Source organism: Protopterus annectens, chromosome 10.part0, assembly GCF_019279795.1.
Source record: "Protopterus annectens isolate FY-2018-M chromosome 10.part0, PAN1.0, whole genome shotgun sequence".
Taxonomy (NCBI): Eukaryota; Metazoa; Chordata; order Ceratodontiformes; family Protopteridae; genus Protopterus; species Protopterus annectens.
The window spans coordinates 1008941571-1008961466 of NC_056744.1; the positions used below are offsets into that span (position 1 = coordinate 1008941571).

The 19896-nt window shown below is 45.3% G+C and overlaps 1 protein-coding gene across 1 annotated transcript in view; it reads right to left on the reverse strand.

Moving 5' to 3' along the window:
- Positions 1–19896, reverse strand: part of HECTD3 (HECT domain E3 ubiquitin protein ligase 3) — a 1089315-nt gene that overhangs the window by 759394 nt on the left and 310025 nt on the right. Inside the window, exon 9 of the mRNA XM_044085764.1 lies at positions 2077–2242. Within this exon, the coding sequence (XP_043941699.1) occupies positions 2077–2242 (166 nt within the window). The remainder of the gene's footprint in view (positions 1–2076; positions 2243–19896) is intronic.

The following is a 19896-nucleotide window of genomic DNA, read 5'->3' on the forward strand; positions in this document are numbered from 1 at the left end:
GCATTAGTGAAAGACGCCTTGAAGGGTTCCGCGAAATCACAGTGCCGGAGCCAGGCCTGACGCCTCATGACAAGGCCCGGTCCGCTGGCTCTAGAGGCTCCTTCCATGGCATGGGACAGTAGCCGCATAGAGGTGTTTGATATGGATCGGAGAGTGGCCATCCGGGTGTAGTGCAATTGCTTGTCCTCCGCCGACATGGACTCGGGGGGCAACACAGCGTACTCTTTGATAAGGTCCCGCTGCAGTCGAAGCACATGTGCCATGTAGTTCAGCGACCTCACAGAGAATGTAGCCGAACTAAAGACCCGCTTCCTAAACGGTCCATCGACCGAGACTCCTTGCTCGGGGGATGAACAGAGGGACTCTCCTGAGCTAGTTCCTTCTTGGTGGCCGCCGCCACCAACATGGCATCTACAGGGGGACCCTTACTCCAGTGGGACTTGTCAGAGGGTGGACTGAGAATTTTGTCCGGGCGCTTGGGGACTGGCTCCACAGTGTCCGGCTCCTTCCACGCCCTGGTAGTAATCAAATCTACCAGGGGGGTCGGCCGGAGGGAACACCCAAGAGGTAGACGAGCCTGCTTCAAACGCCTCCAGGAACACAGATTCGTCCAAGGTAGGCTTTGGGGCAGACCATCCACCCCTTATCCTGAGCATCTCCATGATGTCACCAAATGAGACATCTTCGGGGGGTGATTTTGGGGAGCCTTCCCCCTCCTCCAAATCAGTGTCCTCAGTCAAGGACTCGGGGGAGTCCAGGTGCCTCCTTTTGCACCTTCGCTTGTGAGGAACCTCCTCGGGGGGGGGGTTGTCCAAGGAGGCCTCACAAGCAGCCACGTCTTGTTCCAAAGGAATGACCTGGGACGTCAGAGCAGGCTGTCCCTGGGGCCGGGTGATGGAAGTCGGGCCCAACAGAGGAGTGCAGGGTGGAGCCATTGGAAGGGCCGGGGGCCTGGAGTCTCTCGACAGGGCCCTCTCCACCATGTCGAATGCCAAGGGAGAGCTGCTCTTTCTAGGATCCGAAAGCAGACCCTCACTCGGATCCGACGGATGGATCGGGGCCGGCGCCGAAGTGATGCACATGGAAACCTCCATATATACTTATGCTATCAGTCGAAAAGGACTGTAACTATGTGTTTTAATTAAGATCTTTCATCATGTGATTTTTATCAGACATTTTATTGGATTTTGATAGAATTGAAAATATATTTAAAAGGATCTTGAGTGTCTTGTAACTGTTTTCAAGTCTGAAGAAGCGTCCTTGGAGACGCGAACGGGCTTACTTTGTGGAATAAAGAGTACATTTTAAGTTGTAGTCAGTGGTTTGCTTCGATTGTTGTGGAGTACCTGCCATCCTTTTCTTTTGATCTTACACAGTTTTTGCTTGGAGGTACCTTACCCCTGTTGGTGTTTTCCTTTTTTCTTTCAGCATCTGCATAAGGGCTAACTGCAGCTAACCGGTAGATTCCATGGGGCTTCTTCCCTTGGTTTTCCCCTCACAAAACCTGGAAGGGAAGTTGTTAATGTACCTAGTGACAATATAGTATCTGAGAACGCATCCTTGGACCTGCTAAAGGTAAAGCCTAGGCTGGCTTCTGGGTGGAAAAACATCAGTTTGAGAAGGTACCCATAATGCATGCCATGCCCAAAACCTTTAATTTTAGACTTTAACAGATGTACAGTAGGAACAGAAGATCTCCAGCCCAAACAGTAGCTCTTTGGTTTGGAGAAGGAGAAGTTGGGGGTGTTTTTCGTGGGATAACTTTGAATAAGACAAGGAGACCATTCAAATAAATATTATCCCCCCTTCGTAAAGCCACTGTTCTAGGGCTTCATTTCCCCAAGGACAGACATTTAAATAGCAATCACACTGGCCTCTTACAAACCAGTACTAACATGAAGATGTGTTTCTTTTGAGTTATGCATAACTCCAATGGGTGTTTGCTTTCTGTAAATAGAACCTTACACTTTTAGACTTCTCAGTTCTATATGCAAGTGTCCCCATTTAAGATTCAGTAGCTCATTTACTATTATGAGTCAAATTGATTTAAAACAATATTTAGCATTACCTCCTTACCTTTGGATGACCTGGGCCCGCCTGTATAAGACATCTGGGTCTGTTCCTTCAAGACGCGGATACCGTATCAAGTTATTTGGCTGGAACATGTCCACATTTAACCCCAGGTTTGATTCTCTAGATGATTTAATGTTTATCCCTCTGATCCGAACATCAATCCCTTCATCTAAGAGGGAAAGAACATAACATTCAGAGACCTGACCAAGTAGGCTGGTTTACTCTGCAAGACCACTCCCTTTTTTAGGGATAACTATAGTGGGGATAAAAAGCATATTTTTATTACTTTTTAAATCACTTTACTGAGTATGCACATTAAAGAAAAAGAGTTGCGTAAGAAAGGGGCTACAAATGACAGGGAAGCTAAAATGTCACAGTTAAATAAGCAGTTCTGTTAAAAAAACTACATACTACACTTTTCCAGTTCACATAATATGCTGCTTTGCCTCATCTGTTAACATTATTAGGACTCTTATCTAGAATCATATGCATTCTCCCACACAAAAGGATTTACTGATAATACTTGTTTAGTTATATCATTCTATGCATCATAAGTTAAGGAAAAGAAAAAAAAAAGGAGGGAGAGAGCAAACCTAGACAGTTAAGTAAGAATATGTATACAGCAACTAACCGATCAAACTCTGCATTAAGTGTAAGGAATTGTCACGCTCATTGTATTGTTTAATAAGATGATATTAATTTAATTTCCTAAAGACATATTTTCAAGGGTGAAAAAACAGCTACGTTCTTAACATATCAGCCACCTGCCACTGACCCTACTTCATTGATCTTTGGCTAAGTTGATGATTTCCATCAATCAACATTTGGCAAAATTCTGGAAGATAACATGCTTGTTTTGGTACATGCTGTGAAGCAGCTGAAAAACAAGTATACACATCCAAGATAATTTACCTCCCAAGTCACCAACAAGCATCATTCTGCAAATCAAGAAAGAACAATGAAAATTTCATACCAATACTGTTAACCAAATTTCCAGAAAGTTCCAAAAGCCAAGGCTAGATGGAGGAAATCAGGGGGAAGAGGGAAAATGTACATATGTTCCCATCACAGCTTCCTCTTGACAATCAAATGATGTTGTTAGAATGCATCTGTTGTATCTAACATAAAGGGCCCTCTGAAGAGTCCCTGCATGTGCTGAACCCAAAGTAGTAACAACCAGCAATGAACAAGACAAAGCATTACAAAAAAAAGAAGTCATGTCTTACCATAACATTCCATCTGTGTTGTTGACCTTTCATTCATCACTGATGGGTTCAGTTCTGAGTCCTCAAAACCGAGTCGGCTTAATACCAAGTTCTCGCCAGCCAAAAAACTCTCGAGCTAAGCTATTACCCACAGTGCCCTACTCCCCGTTAACTCGGATCGAGTTTGCCCATCTTATAATAGTAAAGCAGAGGCCATTTCTGCGCAAATGCCTTAATTCACCACTTGAACCCAAAGAATCCCTCAGGTGCCTTTGGAGGGGGAAGGAGGGTGGGAGGTGATGACTGAAAGAAGATCAACAACACAGATGGAACGTTATGGTAAGACATAACTTATTTATCTGATGTTGTTAATCTTCTTTCCAACCATGACTGATGGGACAGAATCCCCAGCTACCTTGTGTTCCTAGGGTGGCCCTTATGGAAGAACATTCCTGAGCACCATTGAGCCGAAGACAGCTCTCCCGCTGGAGACCACATCCAAACTGTAGTGATTAATGAAAGTGTAGGGGTTAGCCCATGTGGCTGCTGCACAAATATCATCCATAGAGGCTCTCGAATGGAAGGCTACAGACATTGCCATGGATCTGGTAGAATGGGCTTTGACATTCTGTAGTATAGGTTTTTTCACAAGTGAGTAGGTGAAGCATATGCAGTCCCTTAGCCATTTTGATAAAGTGACCTTGCAAACAGAGAAGGAAATGAAAAGCTGGTCAGTTTTAAGCACTGCTTTGGTTCTGCCCAAATAAAACATCAGTTGTCTGTGTTCATCCAAAGAATGTAGACAGTATTACCTTTATTAGTACAATTTGGGAAAAATACTGGCAAATCAATGGTCTGATTGATGGAAAAATCTGAAATAACTTTGGGGAGAAAAGATGGGTTTTTCCGGAGTGATACTCTGTCCTTGTGGAAGATTAAGTAGGGCCTTTTAATGCATAATGCCTGAAGCTCTGAAATGCATCTGGCTGACGTGATGGCTACCATGAAGAGAGACTTCCAAGATAAAAATCTGATGTCACACTTTGCTGCAGGTTCAATAGGAGGTTGAGTTAAGGACTAAAGAACTAATATGAGGTTCCATAGCTCTATAGGTTGTCTGATTGGAGGCCTAATGTGAGACATCCCTTTAAGAAAGGTTTTGCATAACCAAAGAGAGATGAGGGGAGAATTATCCAAACCATCATGAAAATTAGAAATAGCCGCCAGATACTCATATGGTAAGGGCTGCAGCTCCATATCTGAAGAACTTTGACAGATATTGTAACACTGCTGTAACTGGAACCGAGTACGGATCTAGCCTTCTTTTCTTAGACCAAATAGAGAACATCTTCCATTTGTCTAGGTATAGTCTTCTAGTGGATGGTTTGTGTGAGGCCAGGACAATGTCACGTACAGGTGAGGGAAGGTTATCCTGCCTGGAGATTAATGGAAGTGGAGAAACCAAGCTGTCAGCTTGAGACTGGATAGGTTCGGGTGACTCAACCCTTGGGGGTGAGAAATCAGGTTTGGAAAAGGGTCCAGAATCCACAGTCGACATAACAAATGAGGCCGAAGGAAGGGGAACCAAACTTGCCGAGGCCAAAAGGGGACTATGAGGATCCCTGTGCATTTCATCGGAGTATCTTTCTTTATGAATTGAGGAATTAAAGGGATGGGGGGCTAGGCATATAGCAGTCCCGTGGGCCAGTCATGAATCAGAGCATCCCTTGGCGACTCCCCTTGCAGAGGAAACAGAGCAAAATAGCTGCTGCATTTGTTGTTTGATGGAGAGGCGAACAGGTCGCAACAAGGCTGGCCCCACCAGCTGAAATGTTTTGCCGCTACGTCGGGATTGAGGGACCACTCGTGAGGCAGGAGAACACATCTGCTCAACTTGTCTGCAATTACGTTGGAATTCCAAGGGATATGCGTTGCTATCAGAAAACGGTTAGAAGCTATCTCCCACTGCCAAATTCTCATGGCCTCTCGACACAAGGGATATGACTTGGTTCCTCCTTGCCTGTTGATATACCAGACTACTGAAATGTTGTCTGACTGAATTGCGATTGTCCTAGAAGGAAGAACAGATTGGAATGCTTGCAACGTTAACAGCACTGGTCTCAGTTCTAGAACATTGATATGCAGGTTGGCCTGCAAAGTGGACCATGTGCCTTGGACCGTCTTTCCCTGGAAATGGCCCCCTACCCTATCAAGGAAGCAGCCGTGGTCACAATGGCCTTGGGTTGGGGGGGGTGGAATGGGCGGCTCCAAAGTTCGTGTCTGGCCTCATCCACCAAAGAAGGTCCTGCTTGCAACAATTGGTTATTTGAATTTGAAAACATACAGGGTGGTTATTCGGAAACCACTGAGACAGCAGTAGCCATCAAAGTATTCGCATATGCAGTTTTGCAAGGGTCACTATTGGAATGGAAGCTGCCATGGATCCCAAAACCTGAAGAACCTCCCTTGCTGATGCTTTGTTTTGGCAGAGTATCACCTGGAGCTGGAGCCTCATTCTCTGAGGTCTGTGAGCTGGGAGAGACACCAGACAAGAACAAGTGTTGAAGACCGCTCCAATGAACTCTATGTTCCGAGTCAGAGCAAGGTTGGATTTCTCCCAGTTTATCGTTATTCCCAAAAATCTCACCAGGGAACGAGTGTACTGCAGGGCTGTTACCAGAAGATGTTTGGTGGGGGCGGTAAGGAGCCAATTGTCCAAATATGGAAACACCGGGAATCCTTGCAGCCTCAGGTGAGCTGTGACCACTGCCATGCACTTTGTGAACAATCTGTGGGCTTTAGAGAGTCCAAACGGCAGGGCATGGAGCTGGTAATGACTGGCCCCTAGACAGAAGTGAAGTAGACTTCTGAAGCATTTGTCCTTTTGATGTGGCAATATGCGTCCCGGAGATCTATCGAGCACATCTAATCGTCTTTCCTTAGAAAAGGGAGAATGGACTAAACCGTGACCATCCAGAATTTCGTTTGGGTAATGGACTTGTTCAAATTGCTGAGATCCAGAATTGGTCTCCAGTCTCCTGTATTTTTTGGCACCAAAAAGAATCTTGAGTAGAATCTGGATTTGCATTGGTCTGATGGGACTATTTGGATTACTCTTTTTTAACACAGCTTGTTTATTTCTGCAGCTACTTCTTTCCTTTGACTGGGTGGAATGCTGGGAAGTTTTGTCGGAAGTTTTGGGTAAGTACTGAGGGGAATGGTGTAGCCTCTGGTTATGATCTGCACCAAACGGTCAAAAGTTATCAAATGCCAGGCAGTGTGGTGCAGAGAGAAACGTCCCCAGACTGCTTCCAGAGGAAAGAAATCAGGCCACTCTTCAGGAGCGCTGATAAGGCTGCCCAGAGAAAGAATCCCTGGGTCCCTGATTATGCGGACCCCCTCTGCCTCGGTAGGGGCATCTTCCAGAATTGTTACCCCCTCTGCCCCCAGGGGTATCATCGCCAAGTGTGACACGGAAATTTTTTTGTGTCACATTTTTCCGCTCCTCTGGTTCCTGGAAAAGGAACGTTGAGGACTGGAATAACATACGTCTATGGCAGATAGGGTCTTACCATCCTGCTCACACCTGGCCAGGGTGTCTTTCACCTTGGGGACAAAAAGGGAAAATGCTTCGACTGGAGCGTTCAGGAAGGAAGACTTGAAAGGGTCCACGAAGTCACACAGGTGCAACCAGGCATGGCGTCTCATAACTATGCCTGAACCCGCTGCTCTAGCCACCCCTTTGGCTGCATGTGAGAGCAATCTCATGGACGAATTGGAGATAGATTCCAGGGTTGTGAGCTGTGAGGCAACCTTGTTTCTTACCTTGTCAGACACCTGTCCTGCGAGTGTTCCAGAGCGTTTGGAAACCAAGTCCCTTTAAAGCCTCGTAAAATGTGCCAAGTAATTCAGAGACCATATGACAAAGGTCGCTGAAGCAAAAACTCACTTCCCTAATCTGTCCACAGCCCAGGACTCTCTATTGGGTGGGTGAATAGTACGACTCTCCTCAGCGAGATCCTTTTACGTGGCCGCCACCACCAGCATAGCATCAACTGGTAAACCTCTTGACCAATGTGAGTTCTCCTTGGGGAGGGGGATAATATCTTGTCAGGTCCCCGAGGGATCAACTCAACAGATTCAGGGTTCTTCCAAGCGCACTGCACCACGAGTTGTACCAGCTCGTCTGCAGGTGGGGTCACCCAAGAAGTAGATGGCCAGGCACGGAAAGCCTGCAGAAACAGACTCCTCTGACAAACGGTTGATGGGCTTCCAATCACCCCTCTGTTTCAACATTTCAAGGATGTCCCCAAAGGAAACATCAGGGGGGTGACTGTGGGGACCCTTCACCATCATCAAAATTAGTATCCTCTGCCAGACACTCTTCAGGGAGTCTACTTGCTTCCCCTTGCACGATCTCTTCCATGGGGGCTCCTCAGCGGGGGCCTCTGAGGCGGACTCGGAAGAGGAGGCACCCTGTAGAGGGGTCTCCTGCGACTTTCCTGCCTGGTGTCCTGGGGTGATGGCTTGCATCAACTGTAGTTCAGGGAAAAAAAGAGGTCTGGGGTTCTGACATTGGTGGAATGCTTCCAGAAGCAAGTGCCCTCTCCACAGCTCAGAAAGAAGGTCCATCGGAAGAGGGATGGGAACCTGGAACCGAGAAGGACAACCTCGTAACTGGGGTCACACCCTGCTCCGTCGAACCTGCACCTGAAGGTGGACCCTCAAACAGGATCGATGCAGACAGAACCCTTGGCATCATGGAAGGAACCATAGCCACACTCGGAACCGTACCCTGAGCTGAAGATCCTGCAGCCCAATCACAGAACTGAGGGAGGCTCGGTTCAAAAGGGACCAAAGGCCAAAGGGACAGTCTCGGAGCCCCAGTGAGGTCCACTACAGGCGCAGAGACAGGGGGTTCTGAAAGGGATATTGGAGCTGAAGGCTTTGGAACCGGTATGGTCAAAGGTGGACAGTAGGATAGAGACCGTGGAGAAATCAACCCAAGTCATGTAGGTGGATGGGTCCTAGACAGAATGGGTATCCCCCCTAGCTGTCAACAGTTGATCCACAAGACGCACCACGTCAAACTTGGAAGGTCTCCTGGTGAATCTAGTGGATATTCCCAACAGGGAGCCAGGTTGTTTTAGGAACGGACTGCAAACTTGCCCTTGAAAAGGATCTGTTGATTGAGAATATTGGGTCTGTGGTGTGGCATCTACTGGCACCAATTATCTCAAGTTTGGAGACCTTAAGAAGTGGTATTAAAATCGTCATTATCAGGATGGGGGGCTCGGTGCAGAAGGGGCACTCGGAGCCGAAAGACAGTTCCATAGCAAGTGTAATCACAGAGATAGGCATAGAAAGTGTGCACTGTGCCGAAGCGGCAGTGCCAAAGTCGTAATAATTTTTGGGAAGTCAGTAGTCTGTGTCATAGGCAGTATCGGAGCCGAAGCTGGCGCTGACGTAGGAACAGTCATAGTCGGAGCGGAAGAGGATGGTGCCGATGAGGCAGACATATGCTCTGAAGACAATTTAGGTACCTTAGACTTTACAGGTTTGCCCTGGTCACACAATGGTGAAGAGGGAACAGAGTGGGACCTTTTCTTATCCTTGGATGGAGGAGGTGAGACCTCCGTCACAGAAAGGGCCTCTGAAAAGGGCGACTTAAGGAGGCCCTTCAGAATCAGTTTGTTTTTGCGCTCATTTAAGGTGCGCTGACTAAAACTTTGACAAATCACACAAGGGGGTTGCACTGAGTGACGGGGCACCCCAAACAATAAACACAGTCATCATGGGAATCACTGTTAGGCAGCTTACCCTTACAAGAAGTACAATGTTTAAACCCAGACGTGCCCTTTTTATCTGACATCATTAACAAGAAACACAACAAGTCCGATAGAAACTAAGGCAAGAGTTCCGGTTCTACAATATCTAATACGTCTATCGTCCTACACTACCTACGTCTAAATATATTTCAAAAACACACAAGTTAGACGAGAAAAGGAGAAATACCAACAATGGTATCTAAGAAATACCACAAAGGGAGGGAGAAAGGGTGTACCACCAATGGTACTTAAAAACTACCAAAAAGGTAGAAACAGCAGGGTAAAAAGGTCTAGACAGCTACAAAGTTAAGGCAATATCAAAATAACCAACAAGAAAAAGGAAAAGACAAAATATCCAGAAAAGAGATCAAACATTTTCCACTTAGCTGAGAGATTGGCTTGAACGCGGCTTTATGGCTACATGGCAAATGAGATCTGAGGTAACAGGGAGAAGGGCACTATGGGTAATAGCTTAGCTCAAGAGGTTTTTCGCTGGCACGAGCTTGGTATTAGGCCGACTCTGTACCGTGGGCTCAAGACCGAACCCATCCGTGATGAATGGAAAGAAGATTAAAAACATCACATCAGCGTTTCAAAGACACAGTTCTCAGGTACTGCAATACCAAAAGAGGTCAAACTCATCAAGCCTGCATCAAGACAGTGATGCTTACTGAATTGTGCTGAAAGGTCCAAATGGCCATGGCCTAAATGTGTGTAATGAGGAATTTTTTTGAGCAAGCGATGGAGGCAACCACTCCTGTAGTGGAGTGGGATACAACTGCAGTATGTATCGAATGGCAAAAGATAACGAACTCGCAATACACTTGCACAGGTCCTGCTCGACAAAGGAGTCCACCTCTACAAAAAGCAAAGAAAATTAACAGCTGGGCTACTTTCTGTGCACCCAGTTTGGAAACCATCTGAGTTCATAACAGTTTTACCGACATGTAGCAAGAGAAAAGCAATACAGATTATAAAATATTCTTATATATATATATATATATATATATATATATATATATATATATATATATATATATATATTTATATTTATATATTTATATATATTTATATATAGGTTTACTATTAGAATATCGAAACAAATTCAATTGACTGTACTACTGTTGATCACGGAAGTTCGAAAACGGTAATATTGATGACAAAAATACAACCTAGGAACGGGTTTAAACATTGGTCGAGATAGGGGAGAGGTTTGTAGTTCGGAATAACACTGGGTAGATTCCCCTAACTACATGTGGGAGAAGAGTTCACAAGCCCATGGAGAATGGTCCTGGCAAAGCCTGATCTGGACTTAAGAGATGTGATCAAGCTTGTATTGCCTTGTAAAAGTATGTACAGAGGACCAAGTAGCAGCTTTCGGAATACTTCTAGAATCCAACCCTTTCCAAGGCCTTCACCCTGTCTGGAACAGTTTTGTTATGGTGAGTATAGCAAAAGGTAATAGGCTTAGATAACCATTTGGAAATAGGTCTGTTTTGACACAGGCTGTCCTTTCATCTTACCTTCACAGGAAATGAACAACTGATCCAAAGATCTGAAAGATTTAGTTCTGTCAAGATAGTAACAGAGCTGTATGTGGACATCCAAGGTATGCAGTATCCTTTCTCCCTCATTTTTAGGTTCAGGAAAGAAAATGTGGAGATGGATAACTCACGTTAAAGTAAACTCGGATACTACTTTAAGCATAAAAGAAGGATTAGTTCTCCAAGAAATCCTGCCCCTATGGAAAATGAGAAAGGGCTGACTCACCATAACAGCTTGCAAATCAAATAACCTTCTTGCAGAGGTCAGAGAAATTGGTAAAACAATTTTCCATGTTAAGAACATCAAGTCAGCCAGGTTAACTGGTTCAAACAAAGCAACAGTTAGCTTCTCTAACACAAAATTAAGAACCCAAGGAAGGGCCACCTATTTTCTTGAAGGCCTCTTATGCAAAACCCCATTTCAAAAACATTTTGACAGCAGACTGCATTGAAAGAGAAGAATCCATGGACAGACATGCTGAAATGGCTGACAAACAAACTTCGATAGAGGAATACGAAAGTTCATAGGATGGTAACTCACAGGAATAATGTACATCCAGAGAACAACTAGCTCTGAATGGGTGCTGGTTATGTTGCTGGCACAAACTAGAAAAAAAATTCCATTTGTTAATATATGATCTTCAAGTAGCAGGTATTCTTGACTCCATTAGTACCCACTGGATTTTCTCAGTAAACAGGTGTCTAAAAGGAATTAAGACCCTATCATTCATGCAATAAACTGAAGCTGACTTATGTCGGGGTGTATCAAACAACTCTGTTCTTGTGTGAGCAATTCCAGTCTGTGAGAAAGCTTGTGGTAATTGCCCATGGTCACTTTCAAAAGGAAAACCATGGTTGCCTGGACCAGAAAGGAGCCACCACAATGATCTTGGAGTATTCCTTCTCAATCTTCAGAAGTACCCTGGATATTAGTGGAAATGGTGGATAAGCATACAAGAACATTCCTGTCCAAAGGAAGGAAAAGGCATCCATCTTCTAGGCCTTCTTGCATGGAGTCCTGGAACAGAATCTTGACAGTTGATTGTTCAGACAATAGGCAAAGAAGTCTGCCTGAGGAATTCCCCATAGATGGATCAAATCTTGCAAGACCCCCAATCTAAGTTCTATTCATGAAGGCCTGCCTGTTCCTGCTCAGCTAGTCTGCCACATAATTCTGCTCTGATGGAATGATACAGTGAAATTATGCTGTGAAGCTATATCCCAAGCTAACAAGGCTAGTCTGAAAAGCAGGTATGACTTGGATCCCCCTTGCCTGCTGATGTACCACAAGACTGTGGTATCATCTGTAACCACTTGAAGAGGTCCCTGGGACCAAAGATGGTTCAGAGAGTTGAGTGCCTTTATCAGGGCAAGCATCTCCTTAATATTTATGTCCTTGTATCTGTCCTTATGTCCTTGTATCTGTCCTTGGTGTCCCACATCCTCTGAACATTTTTTCCCTCCTGAAACTGCTCCTAATGCAACATTTGAGTTGTCTGTAGTCACTAACTGCTTTGGAGCAGGGAGGGAGAAGGGGAAACATGTATTTAAGGATATCTGTTGCTTCCACCAAATGACTTCTTACTCTCATAAACCTCAGCACTGAGATTGGAAAAAAGGGTGTTGATGATGGGACCAAAAAGGTTTCAGATATCAATGCATCTTTCTCATATGGTGTCATGCCAGAAGTATTATGAGAATCACATGTGGCATAAGACCCAAAATCCTAAGGTATTCTCCAACACTGATCAAAGTTTGAGTGGAAAACCTTAGAATTAGATCTAGCTATAGATCTATTTCTTTCCTGTGGAAGAAAAGCTTTCTGAGCCGAGGCGTCTAGTTGACTTCCCAGGAACACAATCCTTTGTGAAGCAGTCAAAGAAGACCTTTGAATATTCTCTTGGAATCCCAGATTGTGTAAGAGATCTCTCACCCAAAAGCAGAATTTCTGAAACTTTGAAAAAGACTCTGCAAAGATAAGCAAGTCATCTAAATATGGAAAAATGTAGATGCCTTGTAGCTTGCAATGAGATATAAAAAAAGAGTTAGGTACTTACCATAACTTGGCATCTGTGTTATCCAGTGTCATTATTCATCACAGATGGGTCTAGGATCCGACCTCGGATTCAAACCGGCACCTTCGCAGACAGATACAGAGCTCAAACTTCTCACCTTCCCATAATCCCTTACCACCTTCTAACCCTCAGTTCGAGTTTGCTAAATTACCTGAAAAGCAAAACAAATATCTGTAACAGAAGCCAAAAACTTCCCATCAGATGCAAGCAACTTCAACTTCACCAGACCCCCCCCCCCCCAGAAGGGGGAAGAAGGACGGGAATGTGATGAATAATGACACTGGATAGCACAGATGCCAAGCTATGGTAAGTACATAACTCTTTATATGATGCTATCCATGCCATTATTCATCACAAATGGGTCAGAGTCCCCAGCTACTATGAACCCCGGGATGCCTCAACAAAGGATATGCCAGAGCACAAAAGAACCAAAGGAGGCCCTGTTCCTAGATACCAAGTCCAATTTGTAGTGCAAAATGAAAGTATGTGGATTAGACCAAGTTGCAGCAGCACAGATATCAAAGGAATGTCTGGCCAAGAAGGCAGACAACGTAGCAACAAACCTAGTGGAGTGGGCCTTAACTGATCTGGATAGCTCTAAATTCAGACTACCATAAATGAAGGAAATACAACCAGCAATCCATCTTCAGTCACTTTGGAAATTGCCTGAACCTTTCTGTTCTGGTAGAAACTACAAAAAGTTAGTCCAACTTTTGAAACTCCTCAGTCCTTTTCAAATAAAAATGCAATTGCTTGTGGACGTCTAAACAATGCAAGATATATTCTCCTTTATCAAAGTAATTAAGAAAGCAGACCGGTAGTTGAATCGACTGAAATTTGCTTCAGAGCCCACTTTAGGGAGAAAGGAAGCATTTGTTCTAAGAGACATCCTCTCCTTATGAAAAATCATGAACGGGAACTTAATGCACAGAGTCTGAAGTTCTGAGACTCCTCTTAGCAGAAGTAATGGCTACCAAAAAGGCCACCTTCCAGGATAGGAATGTAATATCACACGAGCTAGCAGGTCCAAAAGGTTTTTGCATCAGAGACTGCACCACCAATGTCAAATCCCATGGAGGTAATGAATCCTTAACAGGAGGCTGAAGAAGAAAAACTTTCAAGAAGGTTTTGCATAATTTGGAAGAAAATGTAGCCTCAACATTGACATGGAAATTACAGATGGCGGTCAACTGGAGCTTAATAGTAGAAAAACTTGCCCCATCCTGAAAGAGGAACGATAAGAAGAGCAAAATATCAGGAAGAGGGGCTGAAAAGGGATCCAGATTCTGTTGTCCGGCCTAAAAGGAAAACCTCTTCCACTTACTGGAATGCACCTTCTTTGTAGGTGGCTTCTGAGAAGCCAAAATAATGTTCTTCACTGGGGAAGGAAGCCTGGACTGTGTAAGAATTACAGGAACTGAAGAAACCATGTGGTTAGACAAAGTGTCTGAAGATTGGGAAATGGAAGCCCCCAGGGATGGGAGATAAGATCAGAAATGGGATCTAGTATCCAAGGAGGATACTTCAGATGAGACCTTAGAAAAGAGAACCACACCTGAAGAGGCCAGAAAGAGGAAATGAGGATGAAAGGGTTCTCCAGGCAATGAGCTTTCTGTAATACTTTGGGTACTAGGGGAATAGCAGGGTAAACATAAAGGAGACCTGGAGACCAATCGTGAACAGCAGCATCCCTGGGTGACTCCCATGATGAGGGAATCAGGGCAAACAAATTACCACATTTGTGGTTGACTGAGGAAGCAAAAAGGTTGCAGCAGGTCTGACCCCAACAGTCGAAGAGCTGCCTTGCCACTGACAGATTCAGGGACCACTCATGAGGACTCAAGATGGACCTGCTGAGTTTGTCGGCTAACACATTGGAACTCCCGGGTATATGGCTTGCAAGAATAAAGCACCTGCAGGACATCATCCATTCTCACACTCTCATGGCCTCTCTGCATAGAATACAAGACTATGTTCCCCTATGCTTGTTGATATACCAGACAACAGCCATATTGTCTGTTTGAATTGTATTGTTCCCAGAAGGAAAGCCCTGCAATGTTAACTGCTGTCATCTCCAGGGCATTTATGTGCAATTTGGTCTCTAAAGGAGACCATATACCTTGAACTGTCCTGCCCTGAAAATGCCCCCCCACCCCAACAGGCATCCGTGGTCACTGTGGCCTTGGGCGGGGGAAGACAAAACAGCTTGCCTGGAGAAAGGTCCTAAGACTGAAGCCACCAAGCAAGATGATTCCTGCATACCTGTGTCAATTTTATGGTCACAGACAAGGGCTAAGACACAATGGACCACTGGACAGTCAAGGTCCACTGGAGAACTCGCATATGATACCTGGCGAGTGGCACCAACTGAATGGCGGCCTCCACAGAGCCTAGTTTGTTGAGAATCAGATGAACAGGTGGGTGAAACAGACTCAATAAAATAGAGATCTGGTCCTCAGTCAGACCTTGCGGGTAGGCAGTGCTGCAGCCTCTGATACTGTGTCCAGCAGGACTCCAATGAATTCCAGTTTTTGACTCAGAACGAGATTTGGCTTGGGCAGGTTTCACTGTGATGCCTAGACAATGAAAGACCTTGAGGACATACTTGGACACCAGCGCTAGTCGATCCTCATGGCAGCCATGAGAAGCCAATTGTCCAGGTACAGAAAACTATGGAAACCCTGCAGCTGGAAATGAGCTGCCACCACTGCCACGCATTTGGTAAAACACCCAGGGGGTTGTGGTGAGTCCAAAGGGCGGGGCTCTTAACTGATAATGACTGGCCCCTAGTTGAAAGCGTAAGTGTCTCCTGGAGTGCCTGTCGATCTTTATATGATAGTATGCATCCTTGAGATCCACTGAGCACATCCAATTGTCCTTCTACAAGACAGGCAGAAAAGACTGCACAGTAAACCATCCAGAACTTGGACTTCTTGACAGAAAGCTTTAGTATGCCGAGGTCCACAATCAGACTCAGGTCTCCAGTCTTTCTCAGCACCGAAATGAGAGTAAGTTCCGGACCCTCGTTGTCTTGTTGGGACCTCTTGAATGGTTCTTTTTGAAGACGGTCTAGCACCTCAAGATAGGCCAACTCCCTTTGGTGGGGGGTTACGCCTGGGAGAAATTTTTGAGTTGGAGGGGGCTGGAAGAAGGGAATAGAGTAACCCCTGGAGATGATTTTTTTTTAACACCCACTGATCGGAGGACAGACTTATCCAGGCTAGTGGATGAAGGGAGAGACGACCCCAGACTGACTCCAGGGCAGGCCAGTTGGGCAGCACCCCAGGAGTGCTGGACGGGCTTCTTCAAGAAAGATTCTCGGGAGCCCTGATTTTTGGACCCTCTCTGCCCCTAGGGCAGCATCTACCATTGAATCGCCTGCCCAGCCTGTGGAAGAGGATTCCTGCGAGGCAACCTAGAAGGACGACAGAGTCCTCTGGAACCAAAGCTTCTTACTTCCCTTCTGGGTCTTAGGAAAGAACCTCTAGTAGGGAGTAGAAAATTTAATCCCAACTGCAGAAAGAGTCTTGCCTTCCTGCTCACTGCAGGTTGAAGTTTCTTTAACAGACAGCCCAAACAACAACATCCTACTCCTTCCAAGCCCTGCTGGCAATAAGGTCCACAAGCTTGTCAGCAGGGGGGTTACCCAGGCAGTTGCAATGGCTTCAGGAACACAGTCTTCCCAACCCCTATTTTCGGAGGAGTCCATCTCCCTCTCTAAGAAGTTCCAGGATGTCCCTGAAGAAAACTTCTTCAGGCAGAAGTCTGGGGGACCAGTCTCCCTCCTCAAAATCCATGTCTTTGTTGAGGGACTCTCTGGGGGAGTCCATGTGCCTCCTCTTACATGTTCTTTTCAGTGGGGGCTCTTCTGCAGTGGGCAAGGGGAGGACTCAGAAGAGATGGGTACCCCAAGAGGGGCAGTGCCCACCTGAAGCCGCTCGCGAGAGGGCTGACCCTAAACAGATGATGAGGCCTCAGCACCAAATCCCAAGAAAGGCTGGGGAGGACCTTCAGAGGAAGGAGAGGTAACTACCAGACTGGAGAAGTTCCTCTCTACTGCCCGGAAGGCAGACAGTCTGGATGAAGTTCCCTCCCCACTCCCAGCTGCAAGTGCCACTTGAGAAGAACGAGACCTGGACACAGTGCTGAAGCCCCTGGATGATATCAGCTCCAAGCTGTCCAGCGCCAAAGCCCCCAAGGGAAGGGAATGGTCAAAAAAACCCAAACCCACCCCCAGGAAACCCACACTGACCTCTTGGAGACAAGGCCCACTCTGGTCCGAGGGCTGTGGAACAGAGCTGGCCAGGGACCCTGATGGTGTCAAGAAGGAGGAAATACCGGACACCATCAGCCTCTCACTATGAATTTCTGGGTCCTGACATTCCAAAACCTGTGGGGATGGAAGAAGGGAGTGGAGACCTGTAGAAGGGGAGGGCCCCCTAACTGCCTAGGCTGGGGACGGCAGCAGGCCCAACTAGATTTGGGTCTTGAGGAAACTCTTCATCATCCTATCCATGTCTAAGGGAAGGACACTTCTGGACGATCTGGATGAAGCTGAAGAGTGACCCAATCTGGTTGGAGATCTGGCCCTGGATCCCGAATTTTTGTGGCTCCAAATTTTTGTGGCTCCAAGCAGAAGTTAAAGTCTGACAGCACTTGAACCAACCTCCTGGAGGATCTGGAAGGAGAACCCTCTAAAATAATAATAGGATCCGATAGAACTGTCGGATCCGACAGCTTAACAGAGTCCGAATACTCTGGATCAGACAAACTGGTCAGATCCATGGACGGCCTACTCTTACTTGGATCTGAAGGCTTCCAATCAGATGAAGCCTTGGATCAGAGAGGTTGTTCTGAAGATCTTGGAACTGCAGATCTCCGATCTGACGCTGAAGACGCTGGACTCAGAACCTTGGATCTGTGATCCCAAAGCCTTGGTTTTTTTGGAAGCAAAGAAGAGGACACCCAAGAAGTAGGAGGGGGTCTCTTCAGCTCCTGAGAAGACTTAATAGGAGAGTCTGAGGCCAGTGGACGACCTTGCGCCAGGCCTTTAAGAAGGAGTTTATTGAGGCACTCTATGAGGGCCCTGGGGTTGAATGTGCCACAAATGTCACATTCAACCTCCAAGTGTGCTGCCCTAAATAGCAGAGACACTCCTTGTGCGAGTCAGACCATGGCATCCTCCGACAGCACAAGCATCATCTTTTAAACCCTGCCAACTTATCAGTCATCCTAATAAAGTCAACGCAAACACACGCGCGCATTCAGGAAAAACAGCAAGGAGCAAGATCTTTTTTTTTTTTTTTTTTGGTTAAGGATAGAGGGTCTACTTTAAGAAAAAGGAGCCAAGTGCCAAGCACTAGAAGGGGGGGGGGACCTAGACTGACCAAAGAGTTCTAACAGGGAAGGGAGGAATACAACTACCAAGAAACTACAATTAAGCAGATAATTAAAAAAAAATACCCAAAGAAGGAGAAAGAAAGCCATGGAAAAAAATACTTAGAGACTTCTTAAGCTTGAGCCTGGACCACATCTGGAGCGATTAAGTGACAAATGAGACCTGGACGGTTAGAAGGTGGCAAGAGATTATGGGAAGGGAAGGAGTTTGAGCTCTGGATCGGAGAAGTTGCTGGCTCAAATCAGAGGTCGGATCCTAGACCCATCTGTGATGAATAATGACACGGATAGCATCATATCTGGAGCTAGACACTTTGTGAACACTCCTGGTGCAGTGGATAGTCCAAAGGGTAAGGCAGAGAACTGATAATGTGATCCAGACACACAAAGCCATAAGAAATGTCTGAAGTCTGGATGAATAGGGATGTGATACGCATCTTTGAAGTCTACTGTTAACCATGAAACTTGAGAGAGAAGTAAGAGATAACAGGTTAAGTGACAGTTTTGAAACTGGGCACCATCACAAACCGGTTTAGGAAAGAAAGATCCACAAATGGTCTCCAAGCAGATCCTTCCTTTGACACTAGGACCTATCCTTGAATAAAAGCTTTTCCCCACCTGGGAAGGAGGAACTGGATCTATCACTCCTTGGGACAGCACATGATGAAGAACCAGTGGAAACAAAAGAGTCTGAGATGAAGGCAAAGGAATGACACCCTGGAAAGGAGGAATTTCCTCCCACTGCCATCTGCAACCTTGATGAATGTTTTTTCCGAACCCATTTGTCTGAAACTATCTTCTGCAAAAAAGAAAAACAGTGATTCGTACTTTTTGGGGAAAAAAGGGGGGTGGGAAGGGACACAAGATTTCTTGAATATTCATTCAGACTTGTTGGAATATCTGTTTTTTGGGAAGTTCAAGACTTCCTTTTGGAACCCCACTGCCATTCCTTCTTAAACATCTATTTACCTGTATTTTGTTGAGGCTGTTTATACTGATTTTTGCCAAAAACTGGATGACAGGATAGAAAATCCCTTGGAAATTTTAGAAAAGGAGGGCCAAAAAATCTTAGATTACTTTAATCAGCTTGCCCCTTTCATCACACATTTTGATCACATCAGTAGCAGAGGGGGGCAAACACTAAATCTCTACACAAAGGTGAATTAAAAATCTTATTTTTATCATCATCTGAGAGGTTCTAGAATGCAGACATGTAAACCTCCTCAAAACAGTACCACTGGCCATAGCCCAGGAAAAAGTATCAGAGTAATACACACACTGTAAACAATGAGCATTGACCTGTGCAATAGGAGTTATTTAAAGCAGATATTTCCTCACGTGAAGAAACTCCAGATAAAACATTCCTCATACTTTCACTATTAAGCAGAACAACTTTAACATGCAAGCCTGACAATTCAAAATTTGGAAAACCATAGTTGCAAGTATTCACTTTTTCCCATACCTATCAATAATTTAGCCATCCTTATCAGAAAGAGTAGGATTGGAATGAACCAGGTGCTTAGAAGCAGTGGGATCTACAGCTATAGCTCCTGGGTCAGGTTTGGGAAGAGTGTATAAAATTGAAAAACTTTATACATTTTATCTTTCTTTTTAGGAACAGCTGAATGACTTTTCAGGAAAATTATCAACGTTCCCTCTTTATCCAGCAGCATCACCTGCTCTCCTCCAAACATGGATGCTGGCCTGGATAAACTACTATTACAGCACCTTGGTCCCTAACTGAGGACATCCTCCTAAGTTCTGACAGTGATCT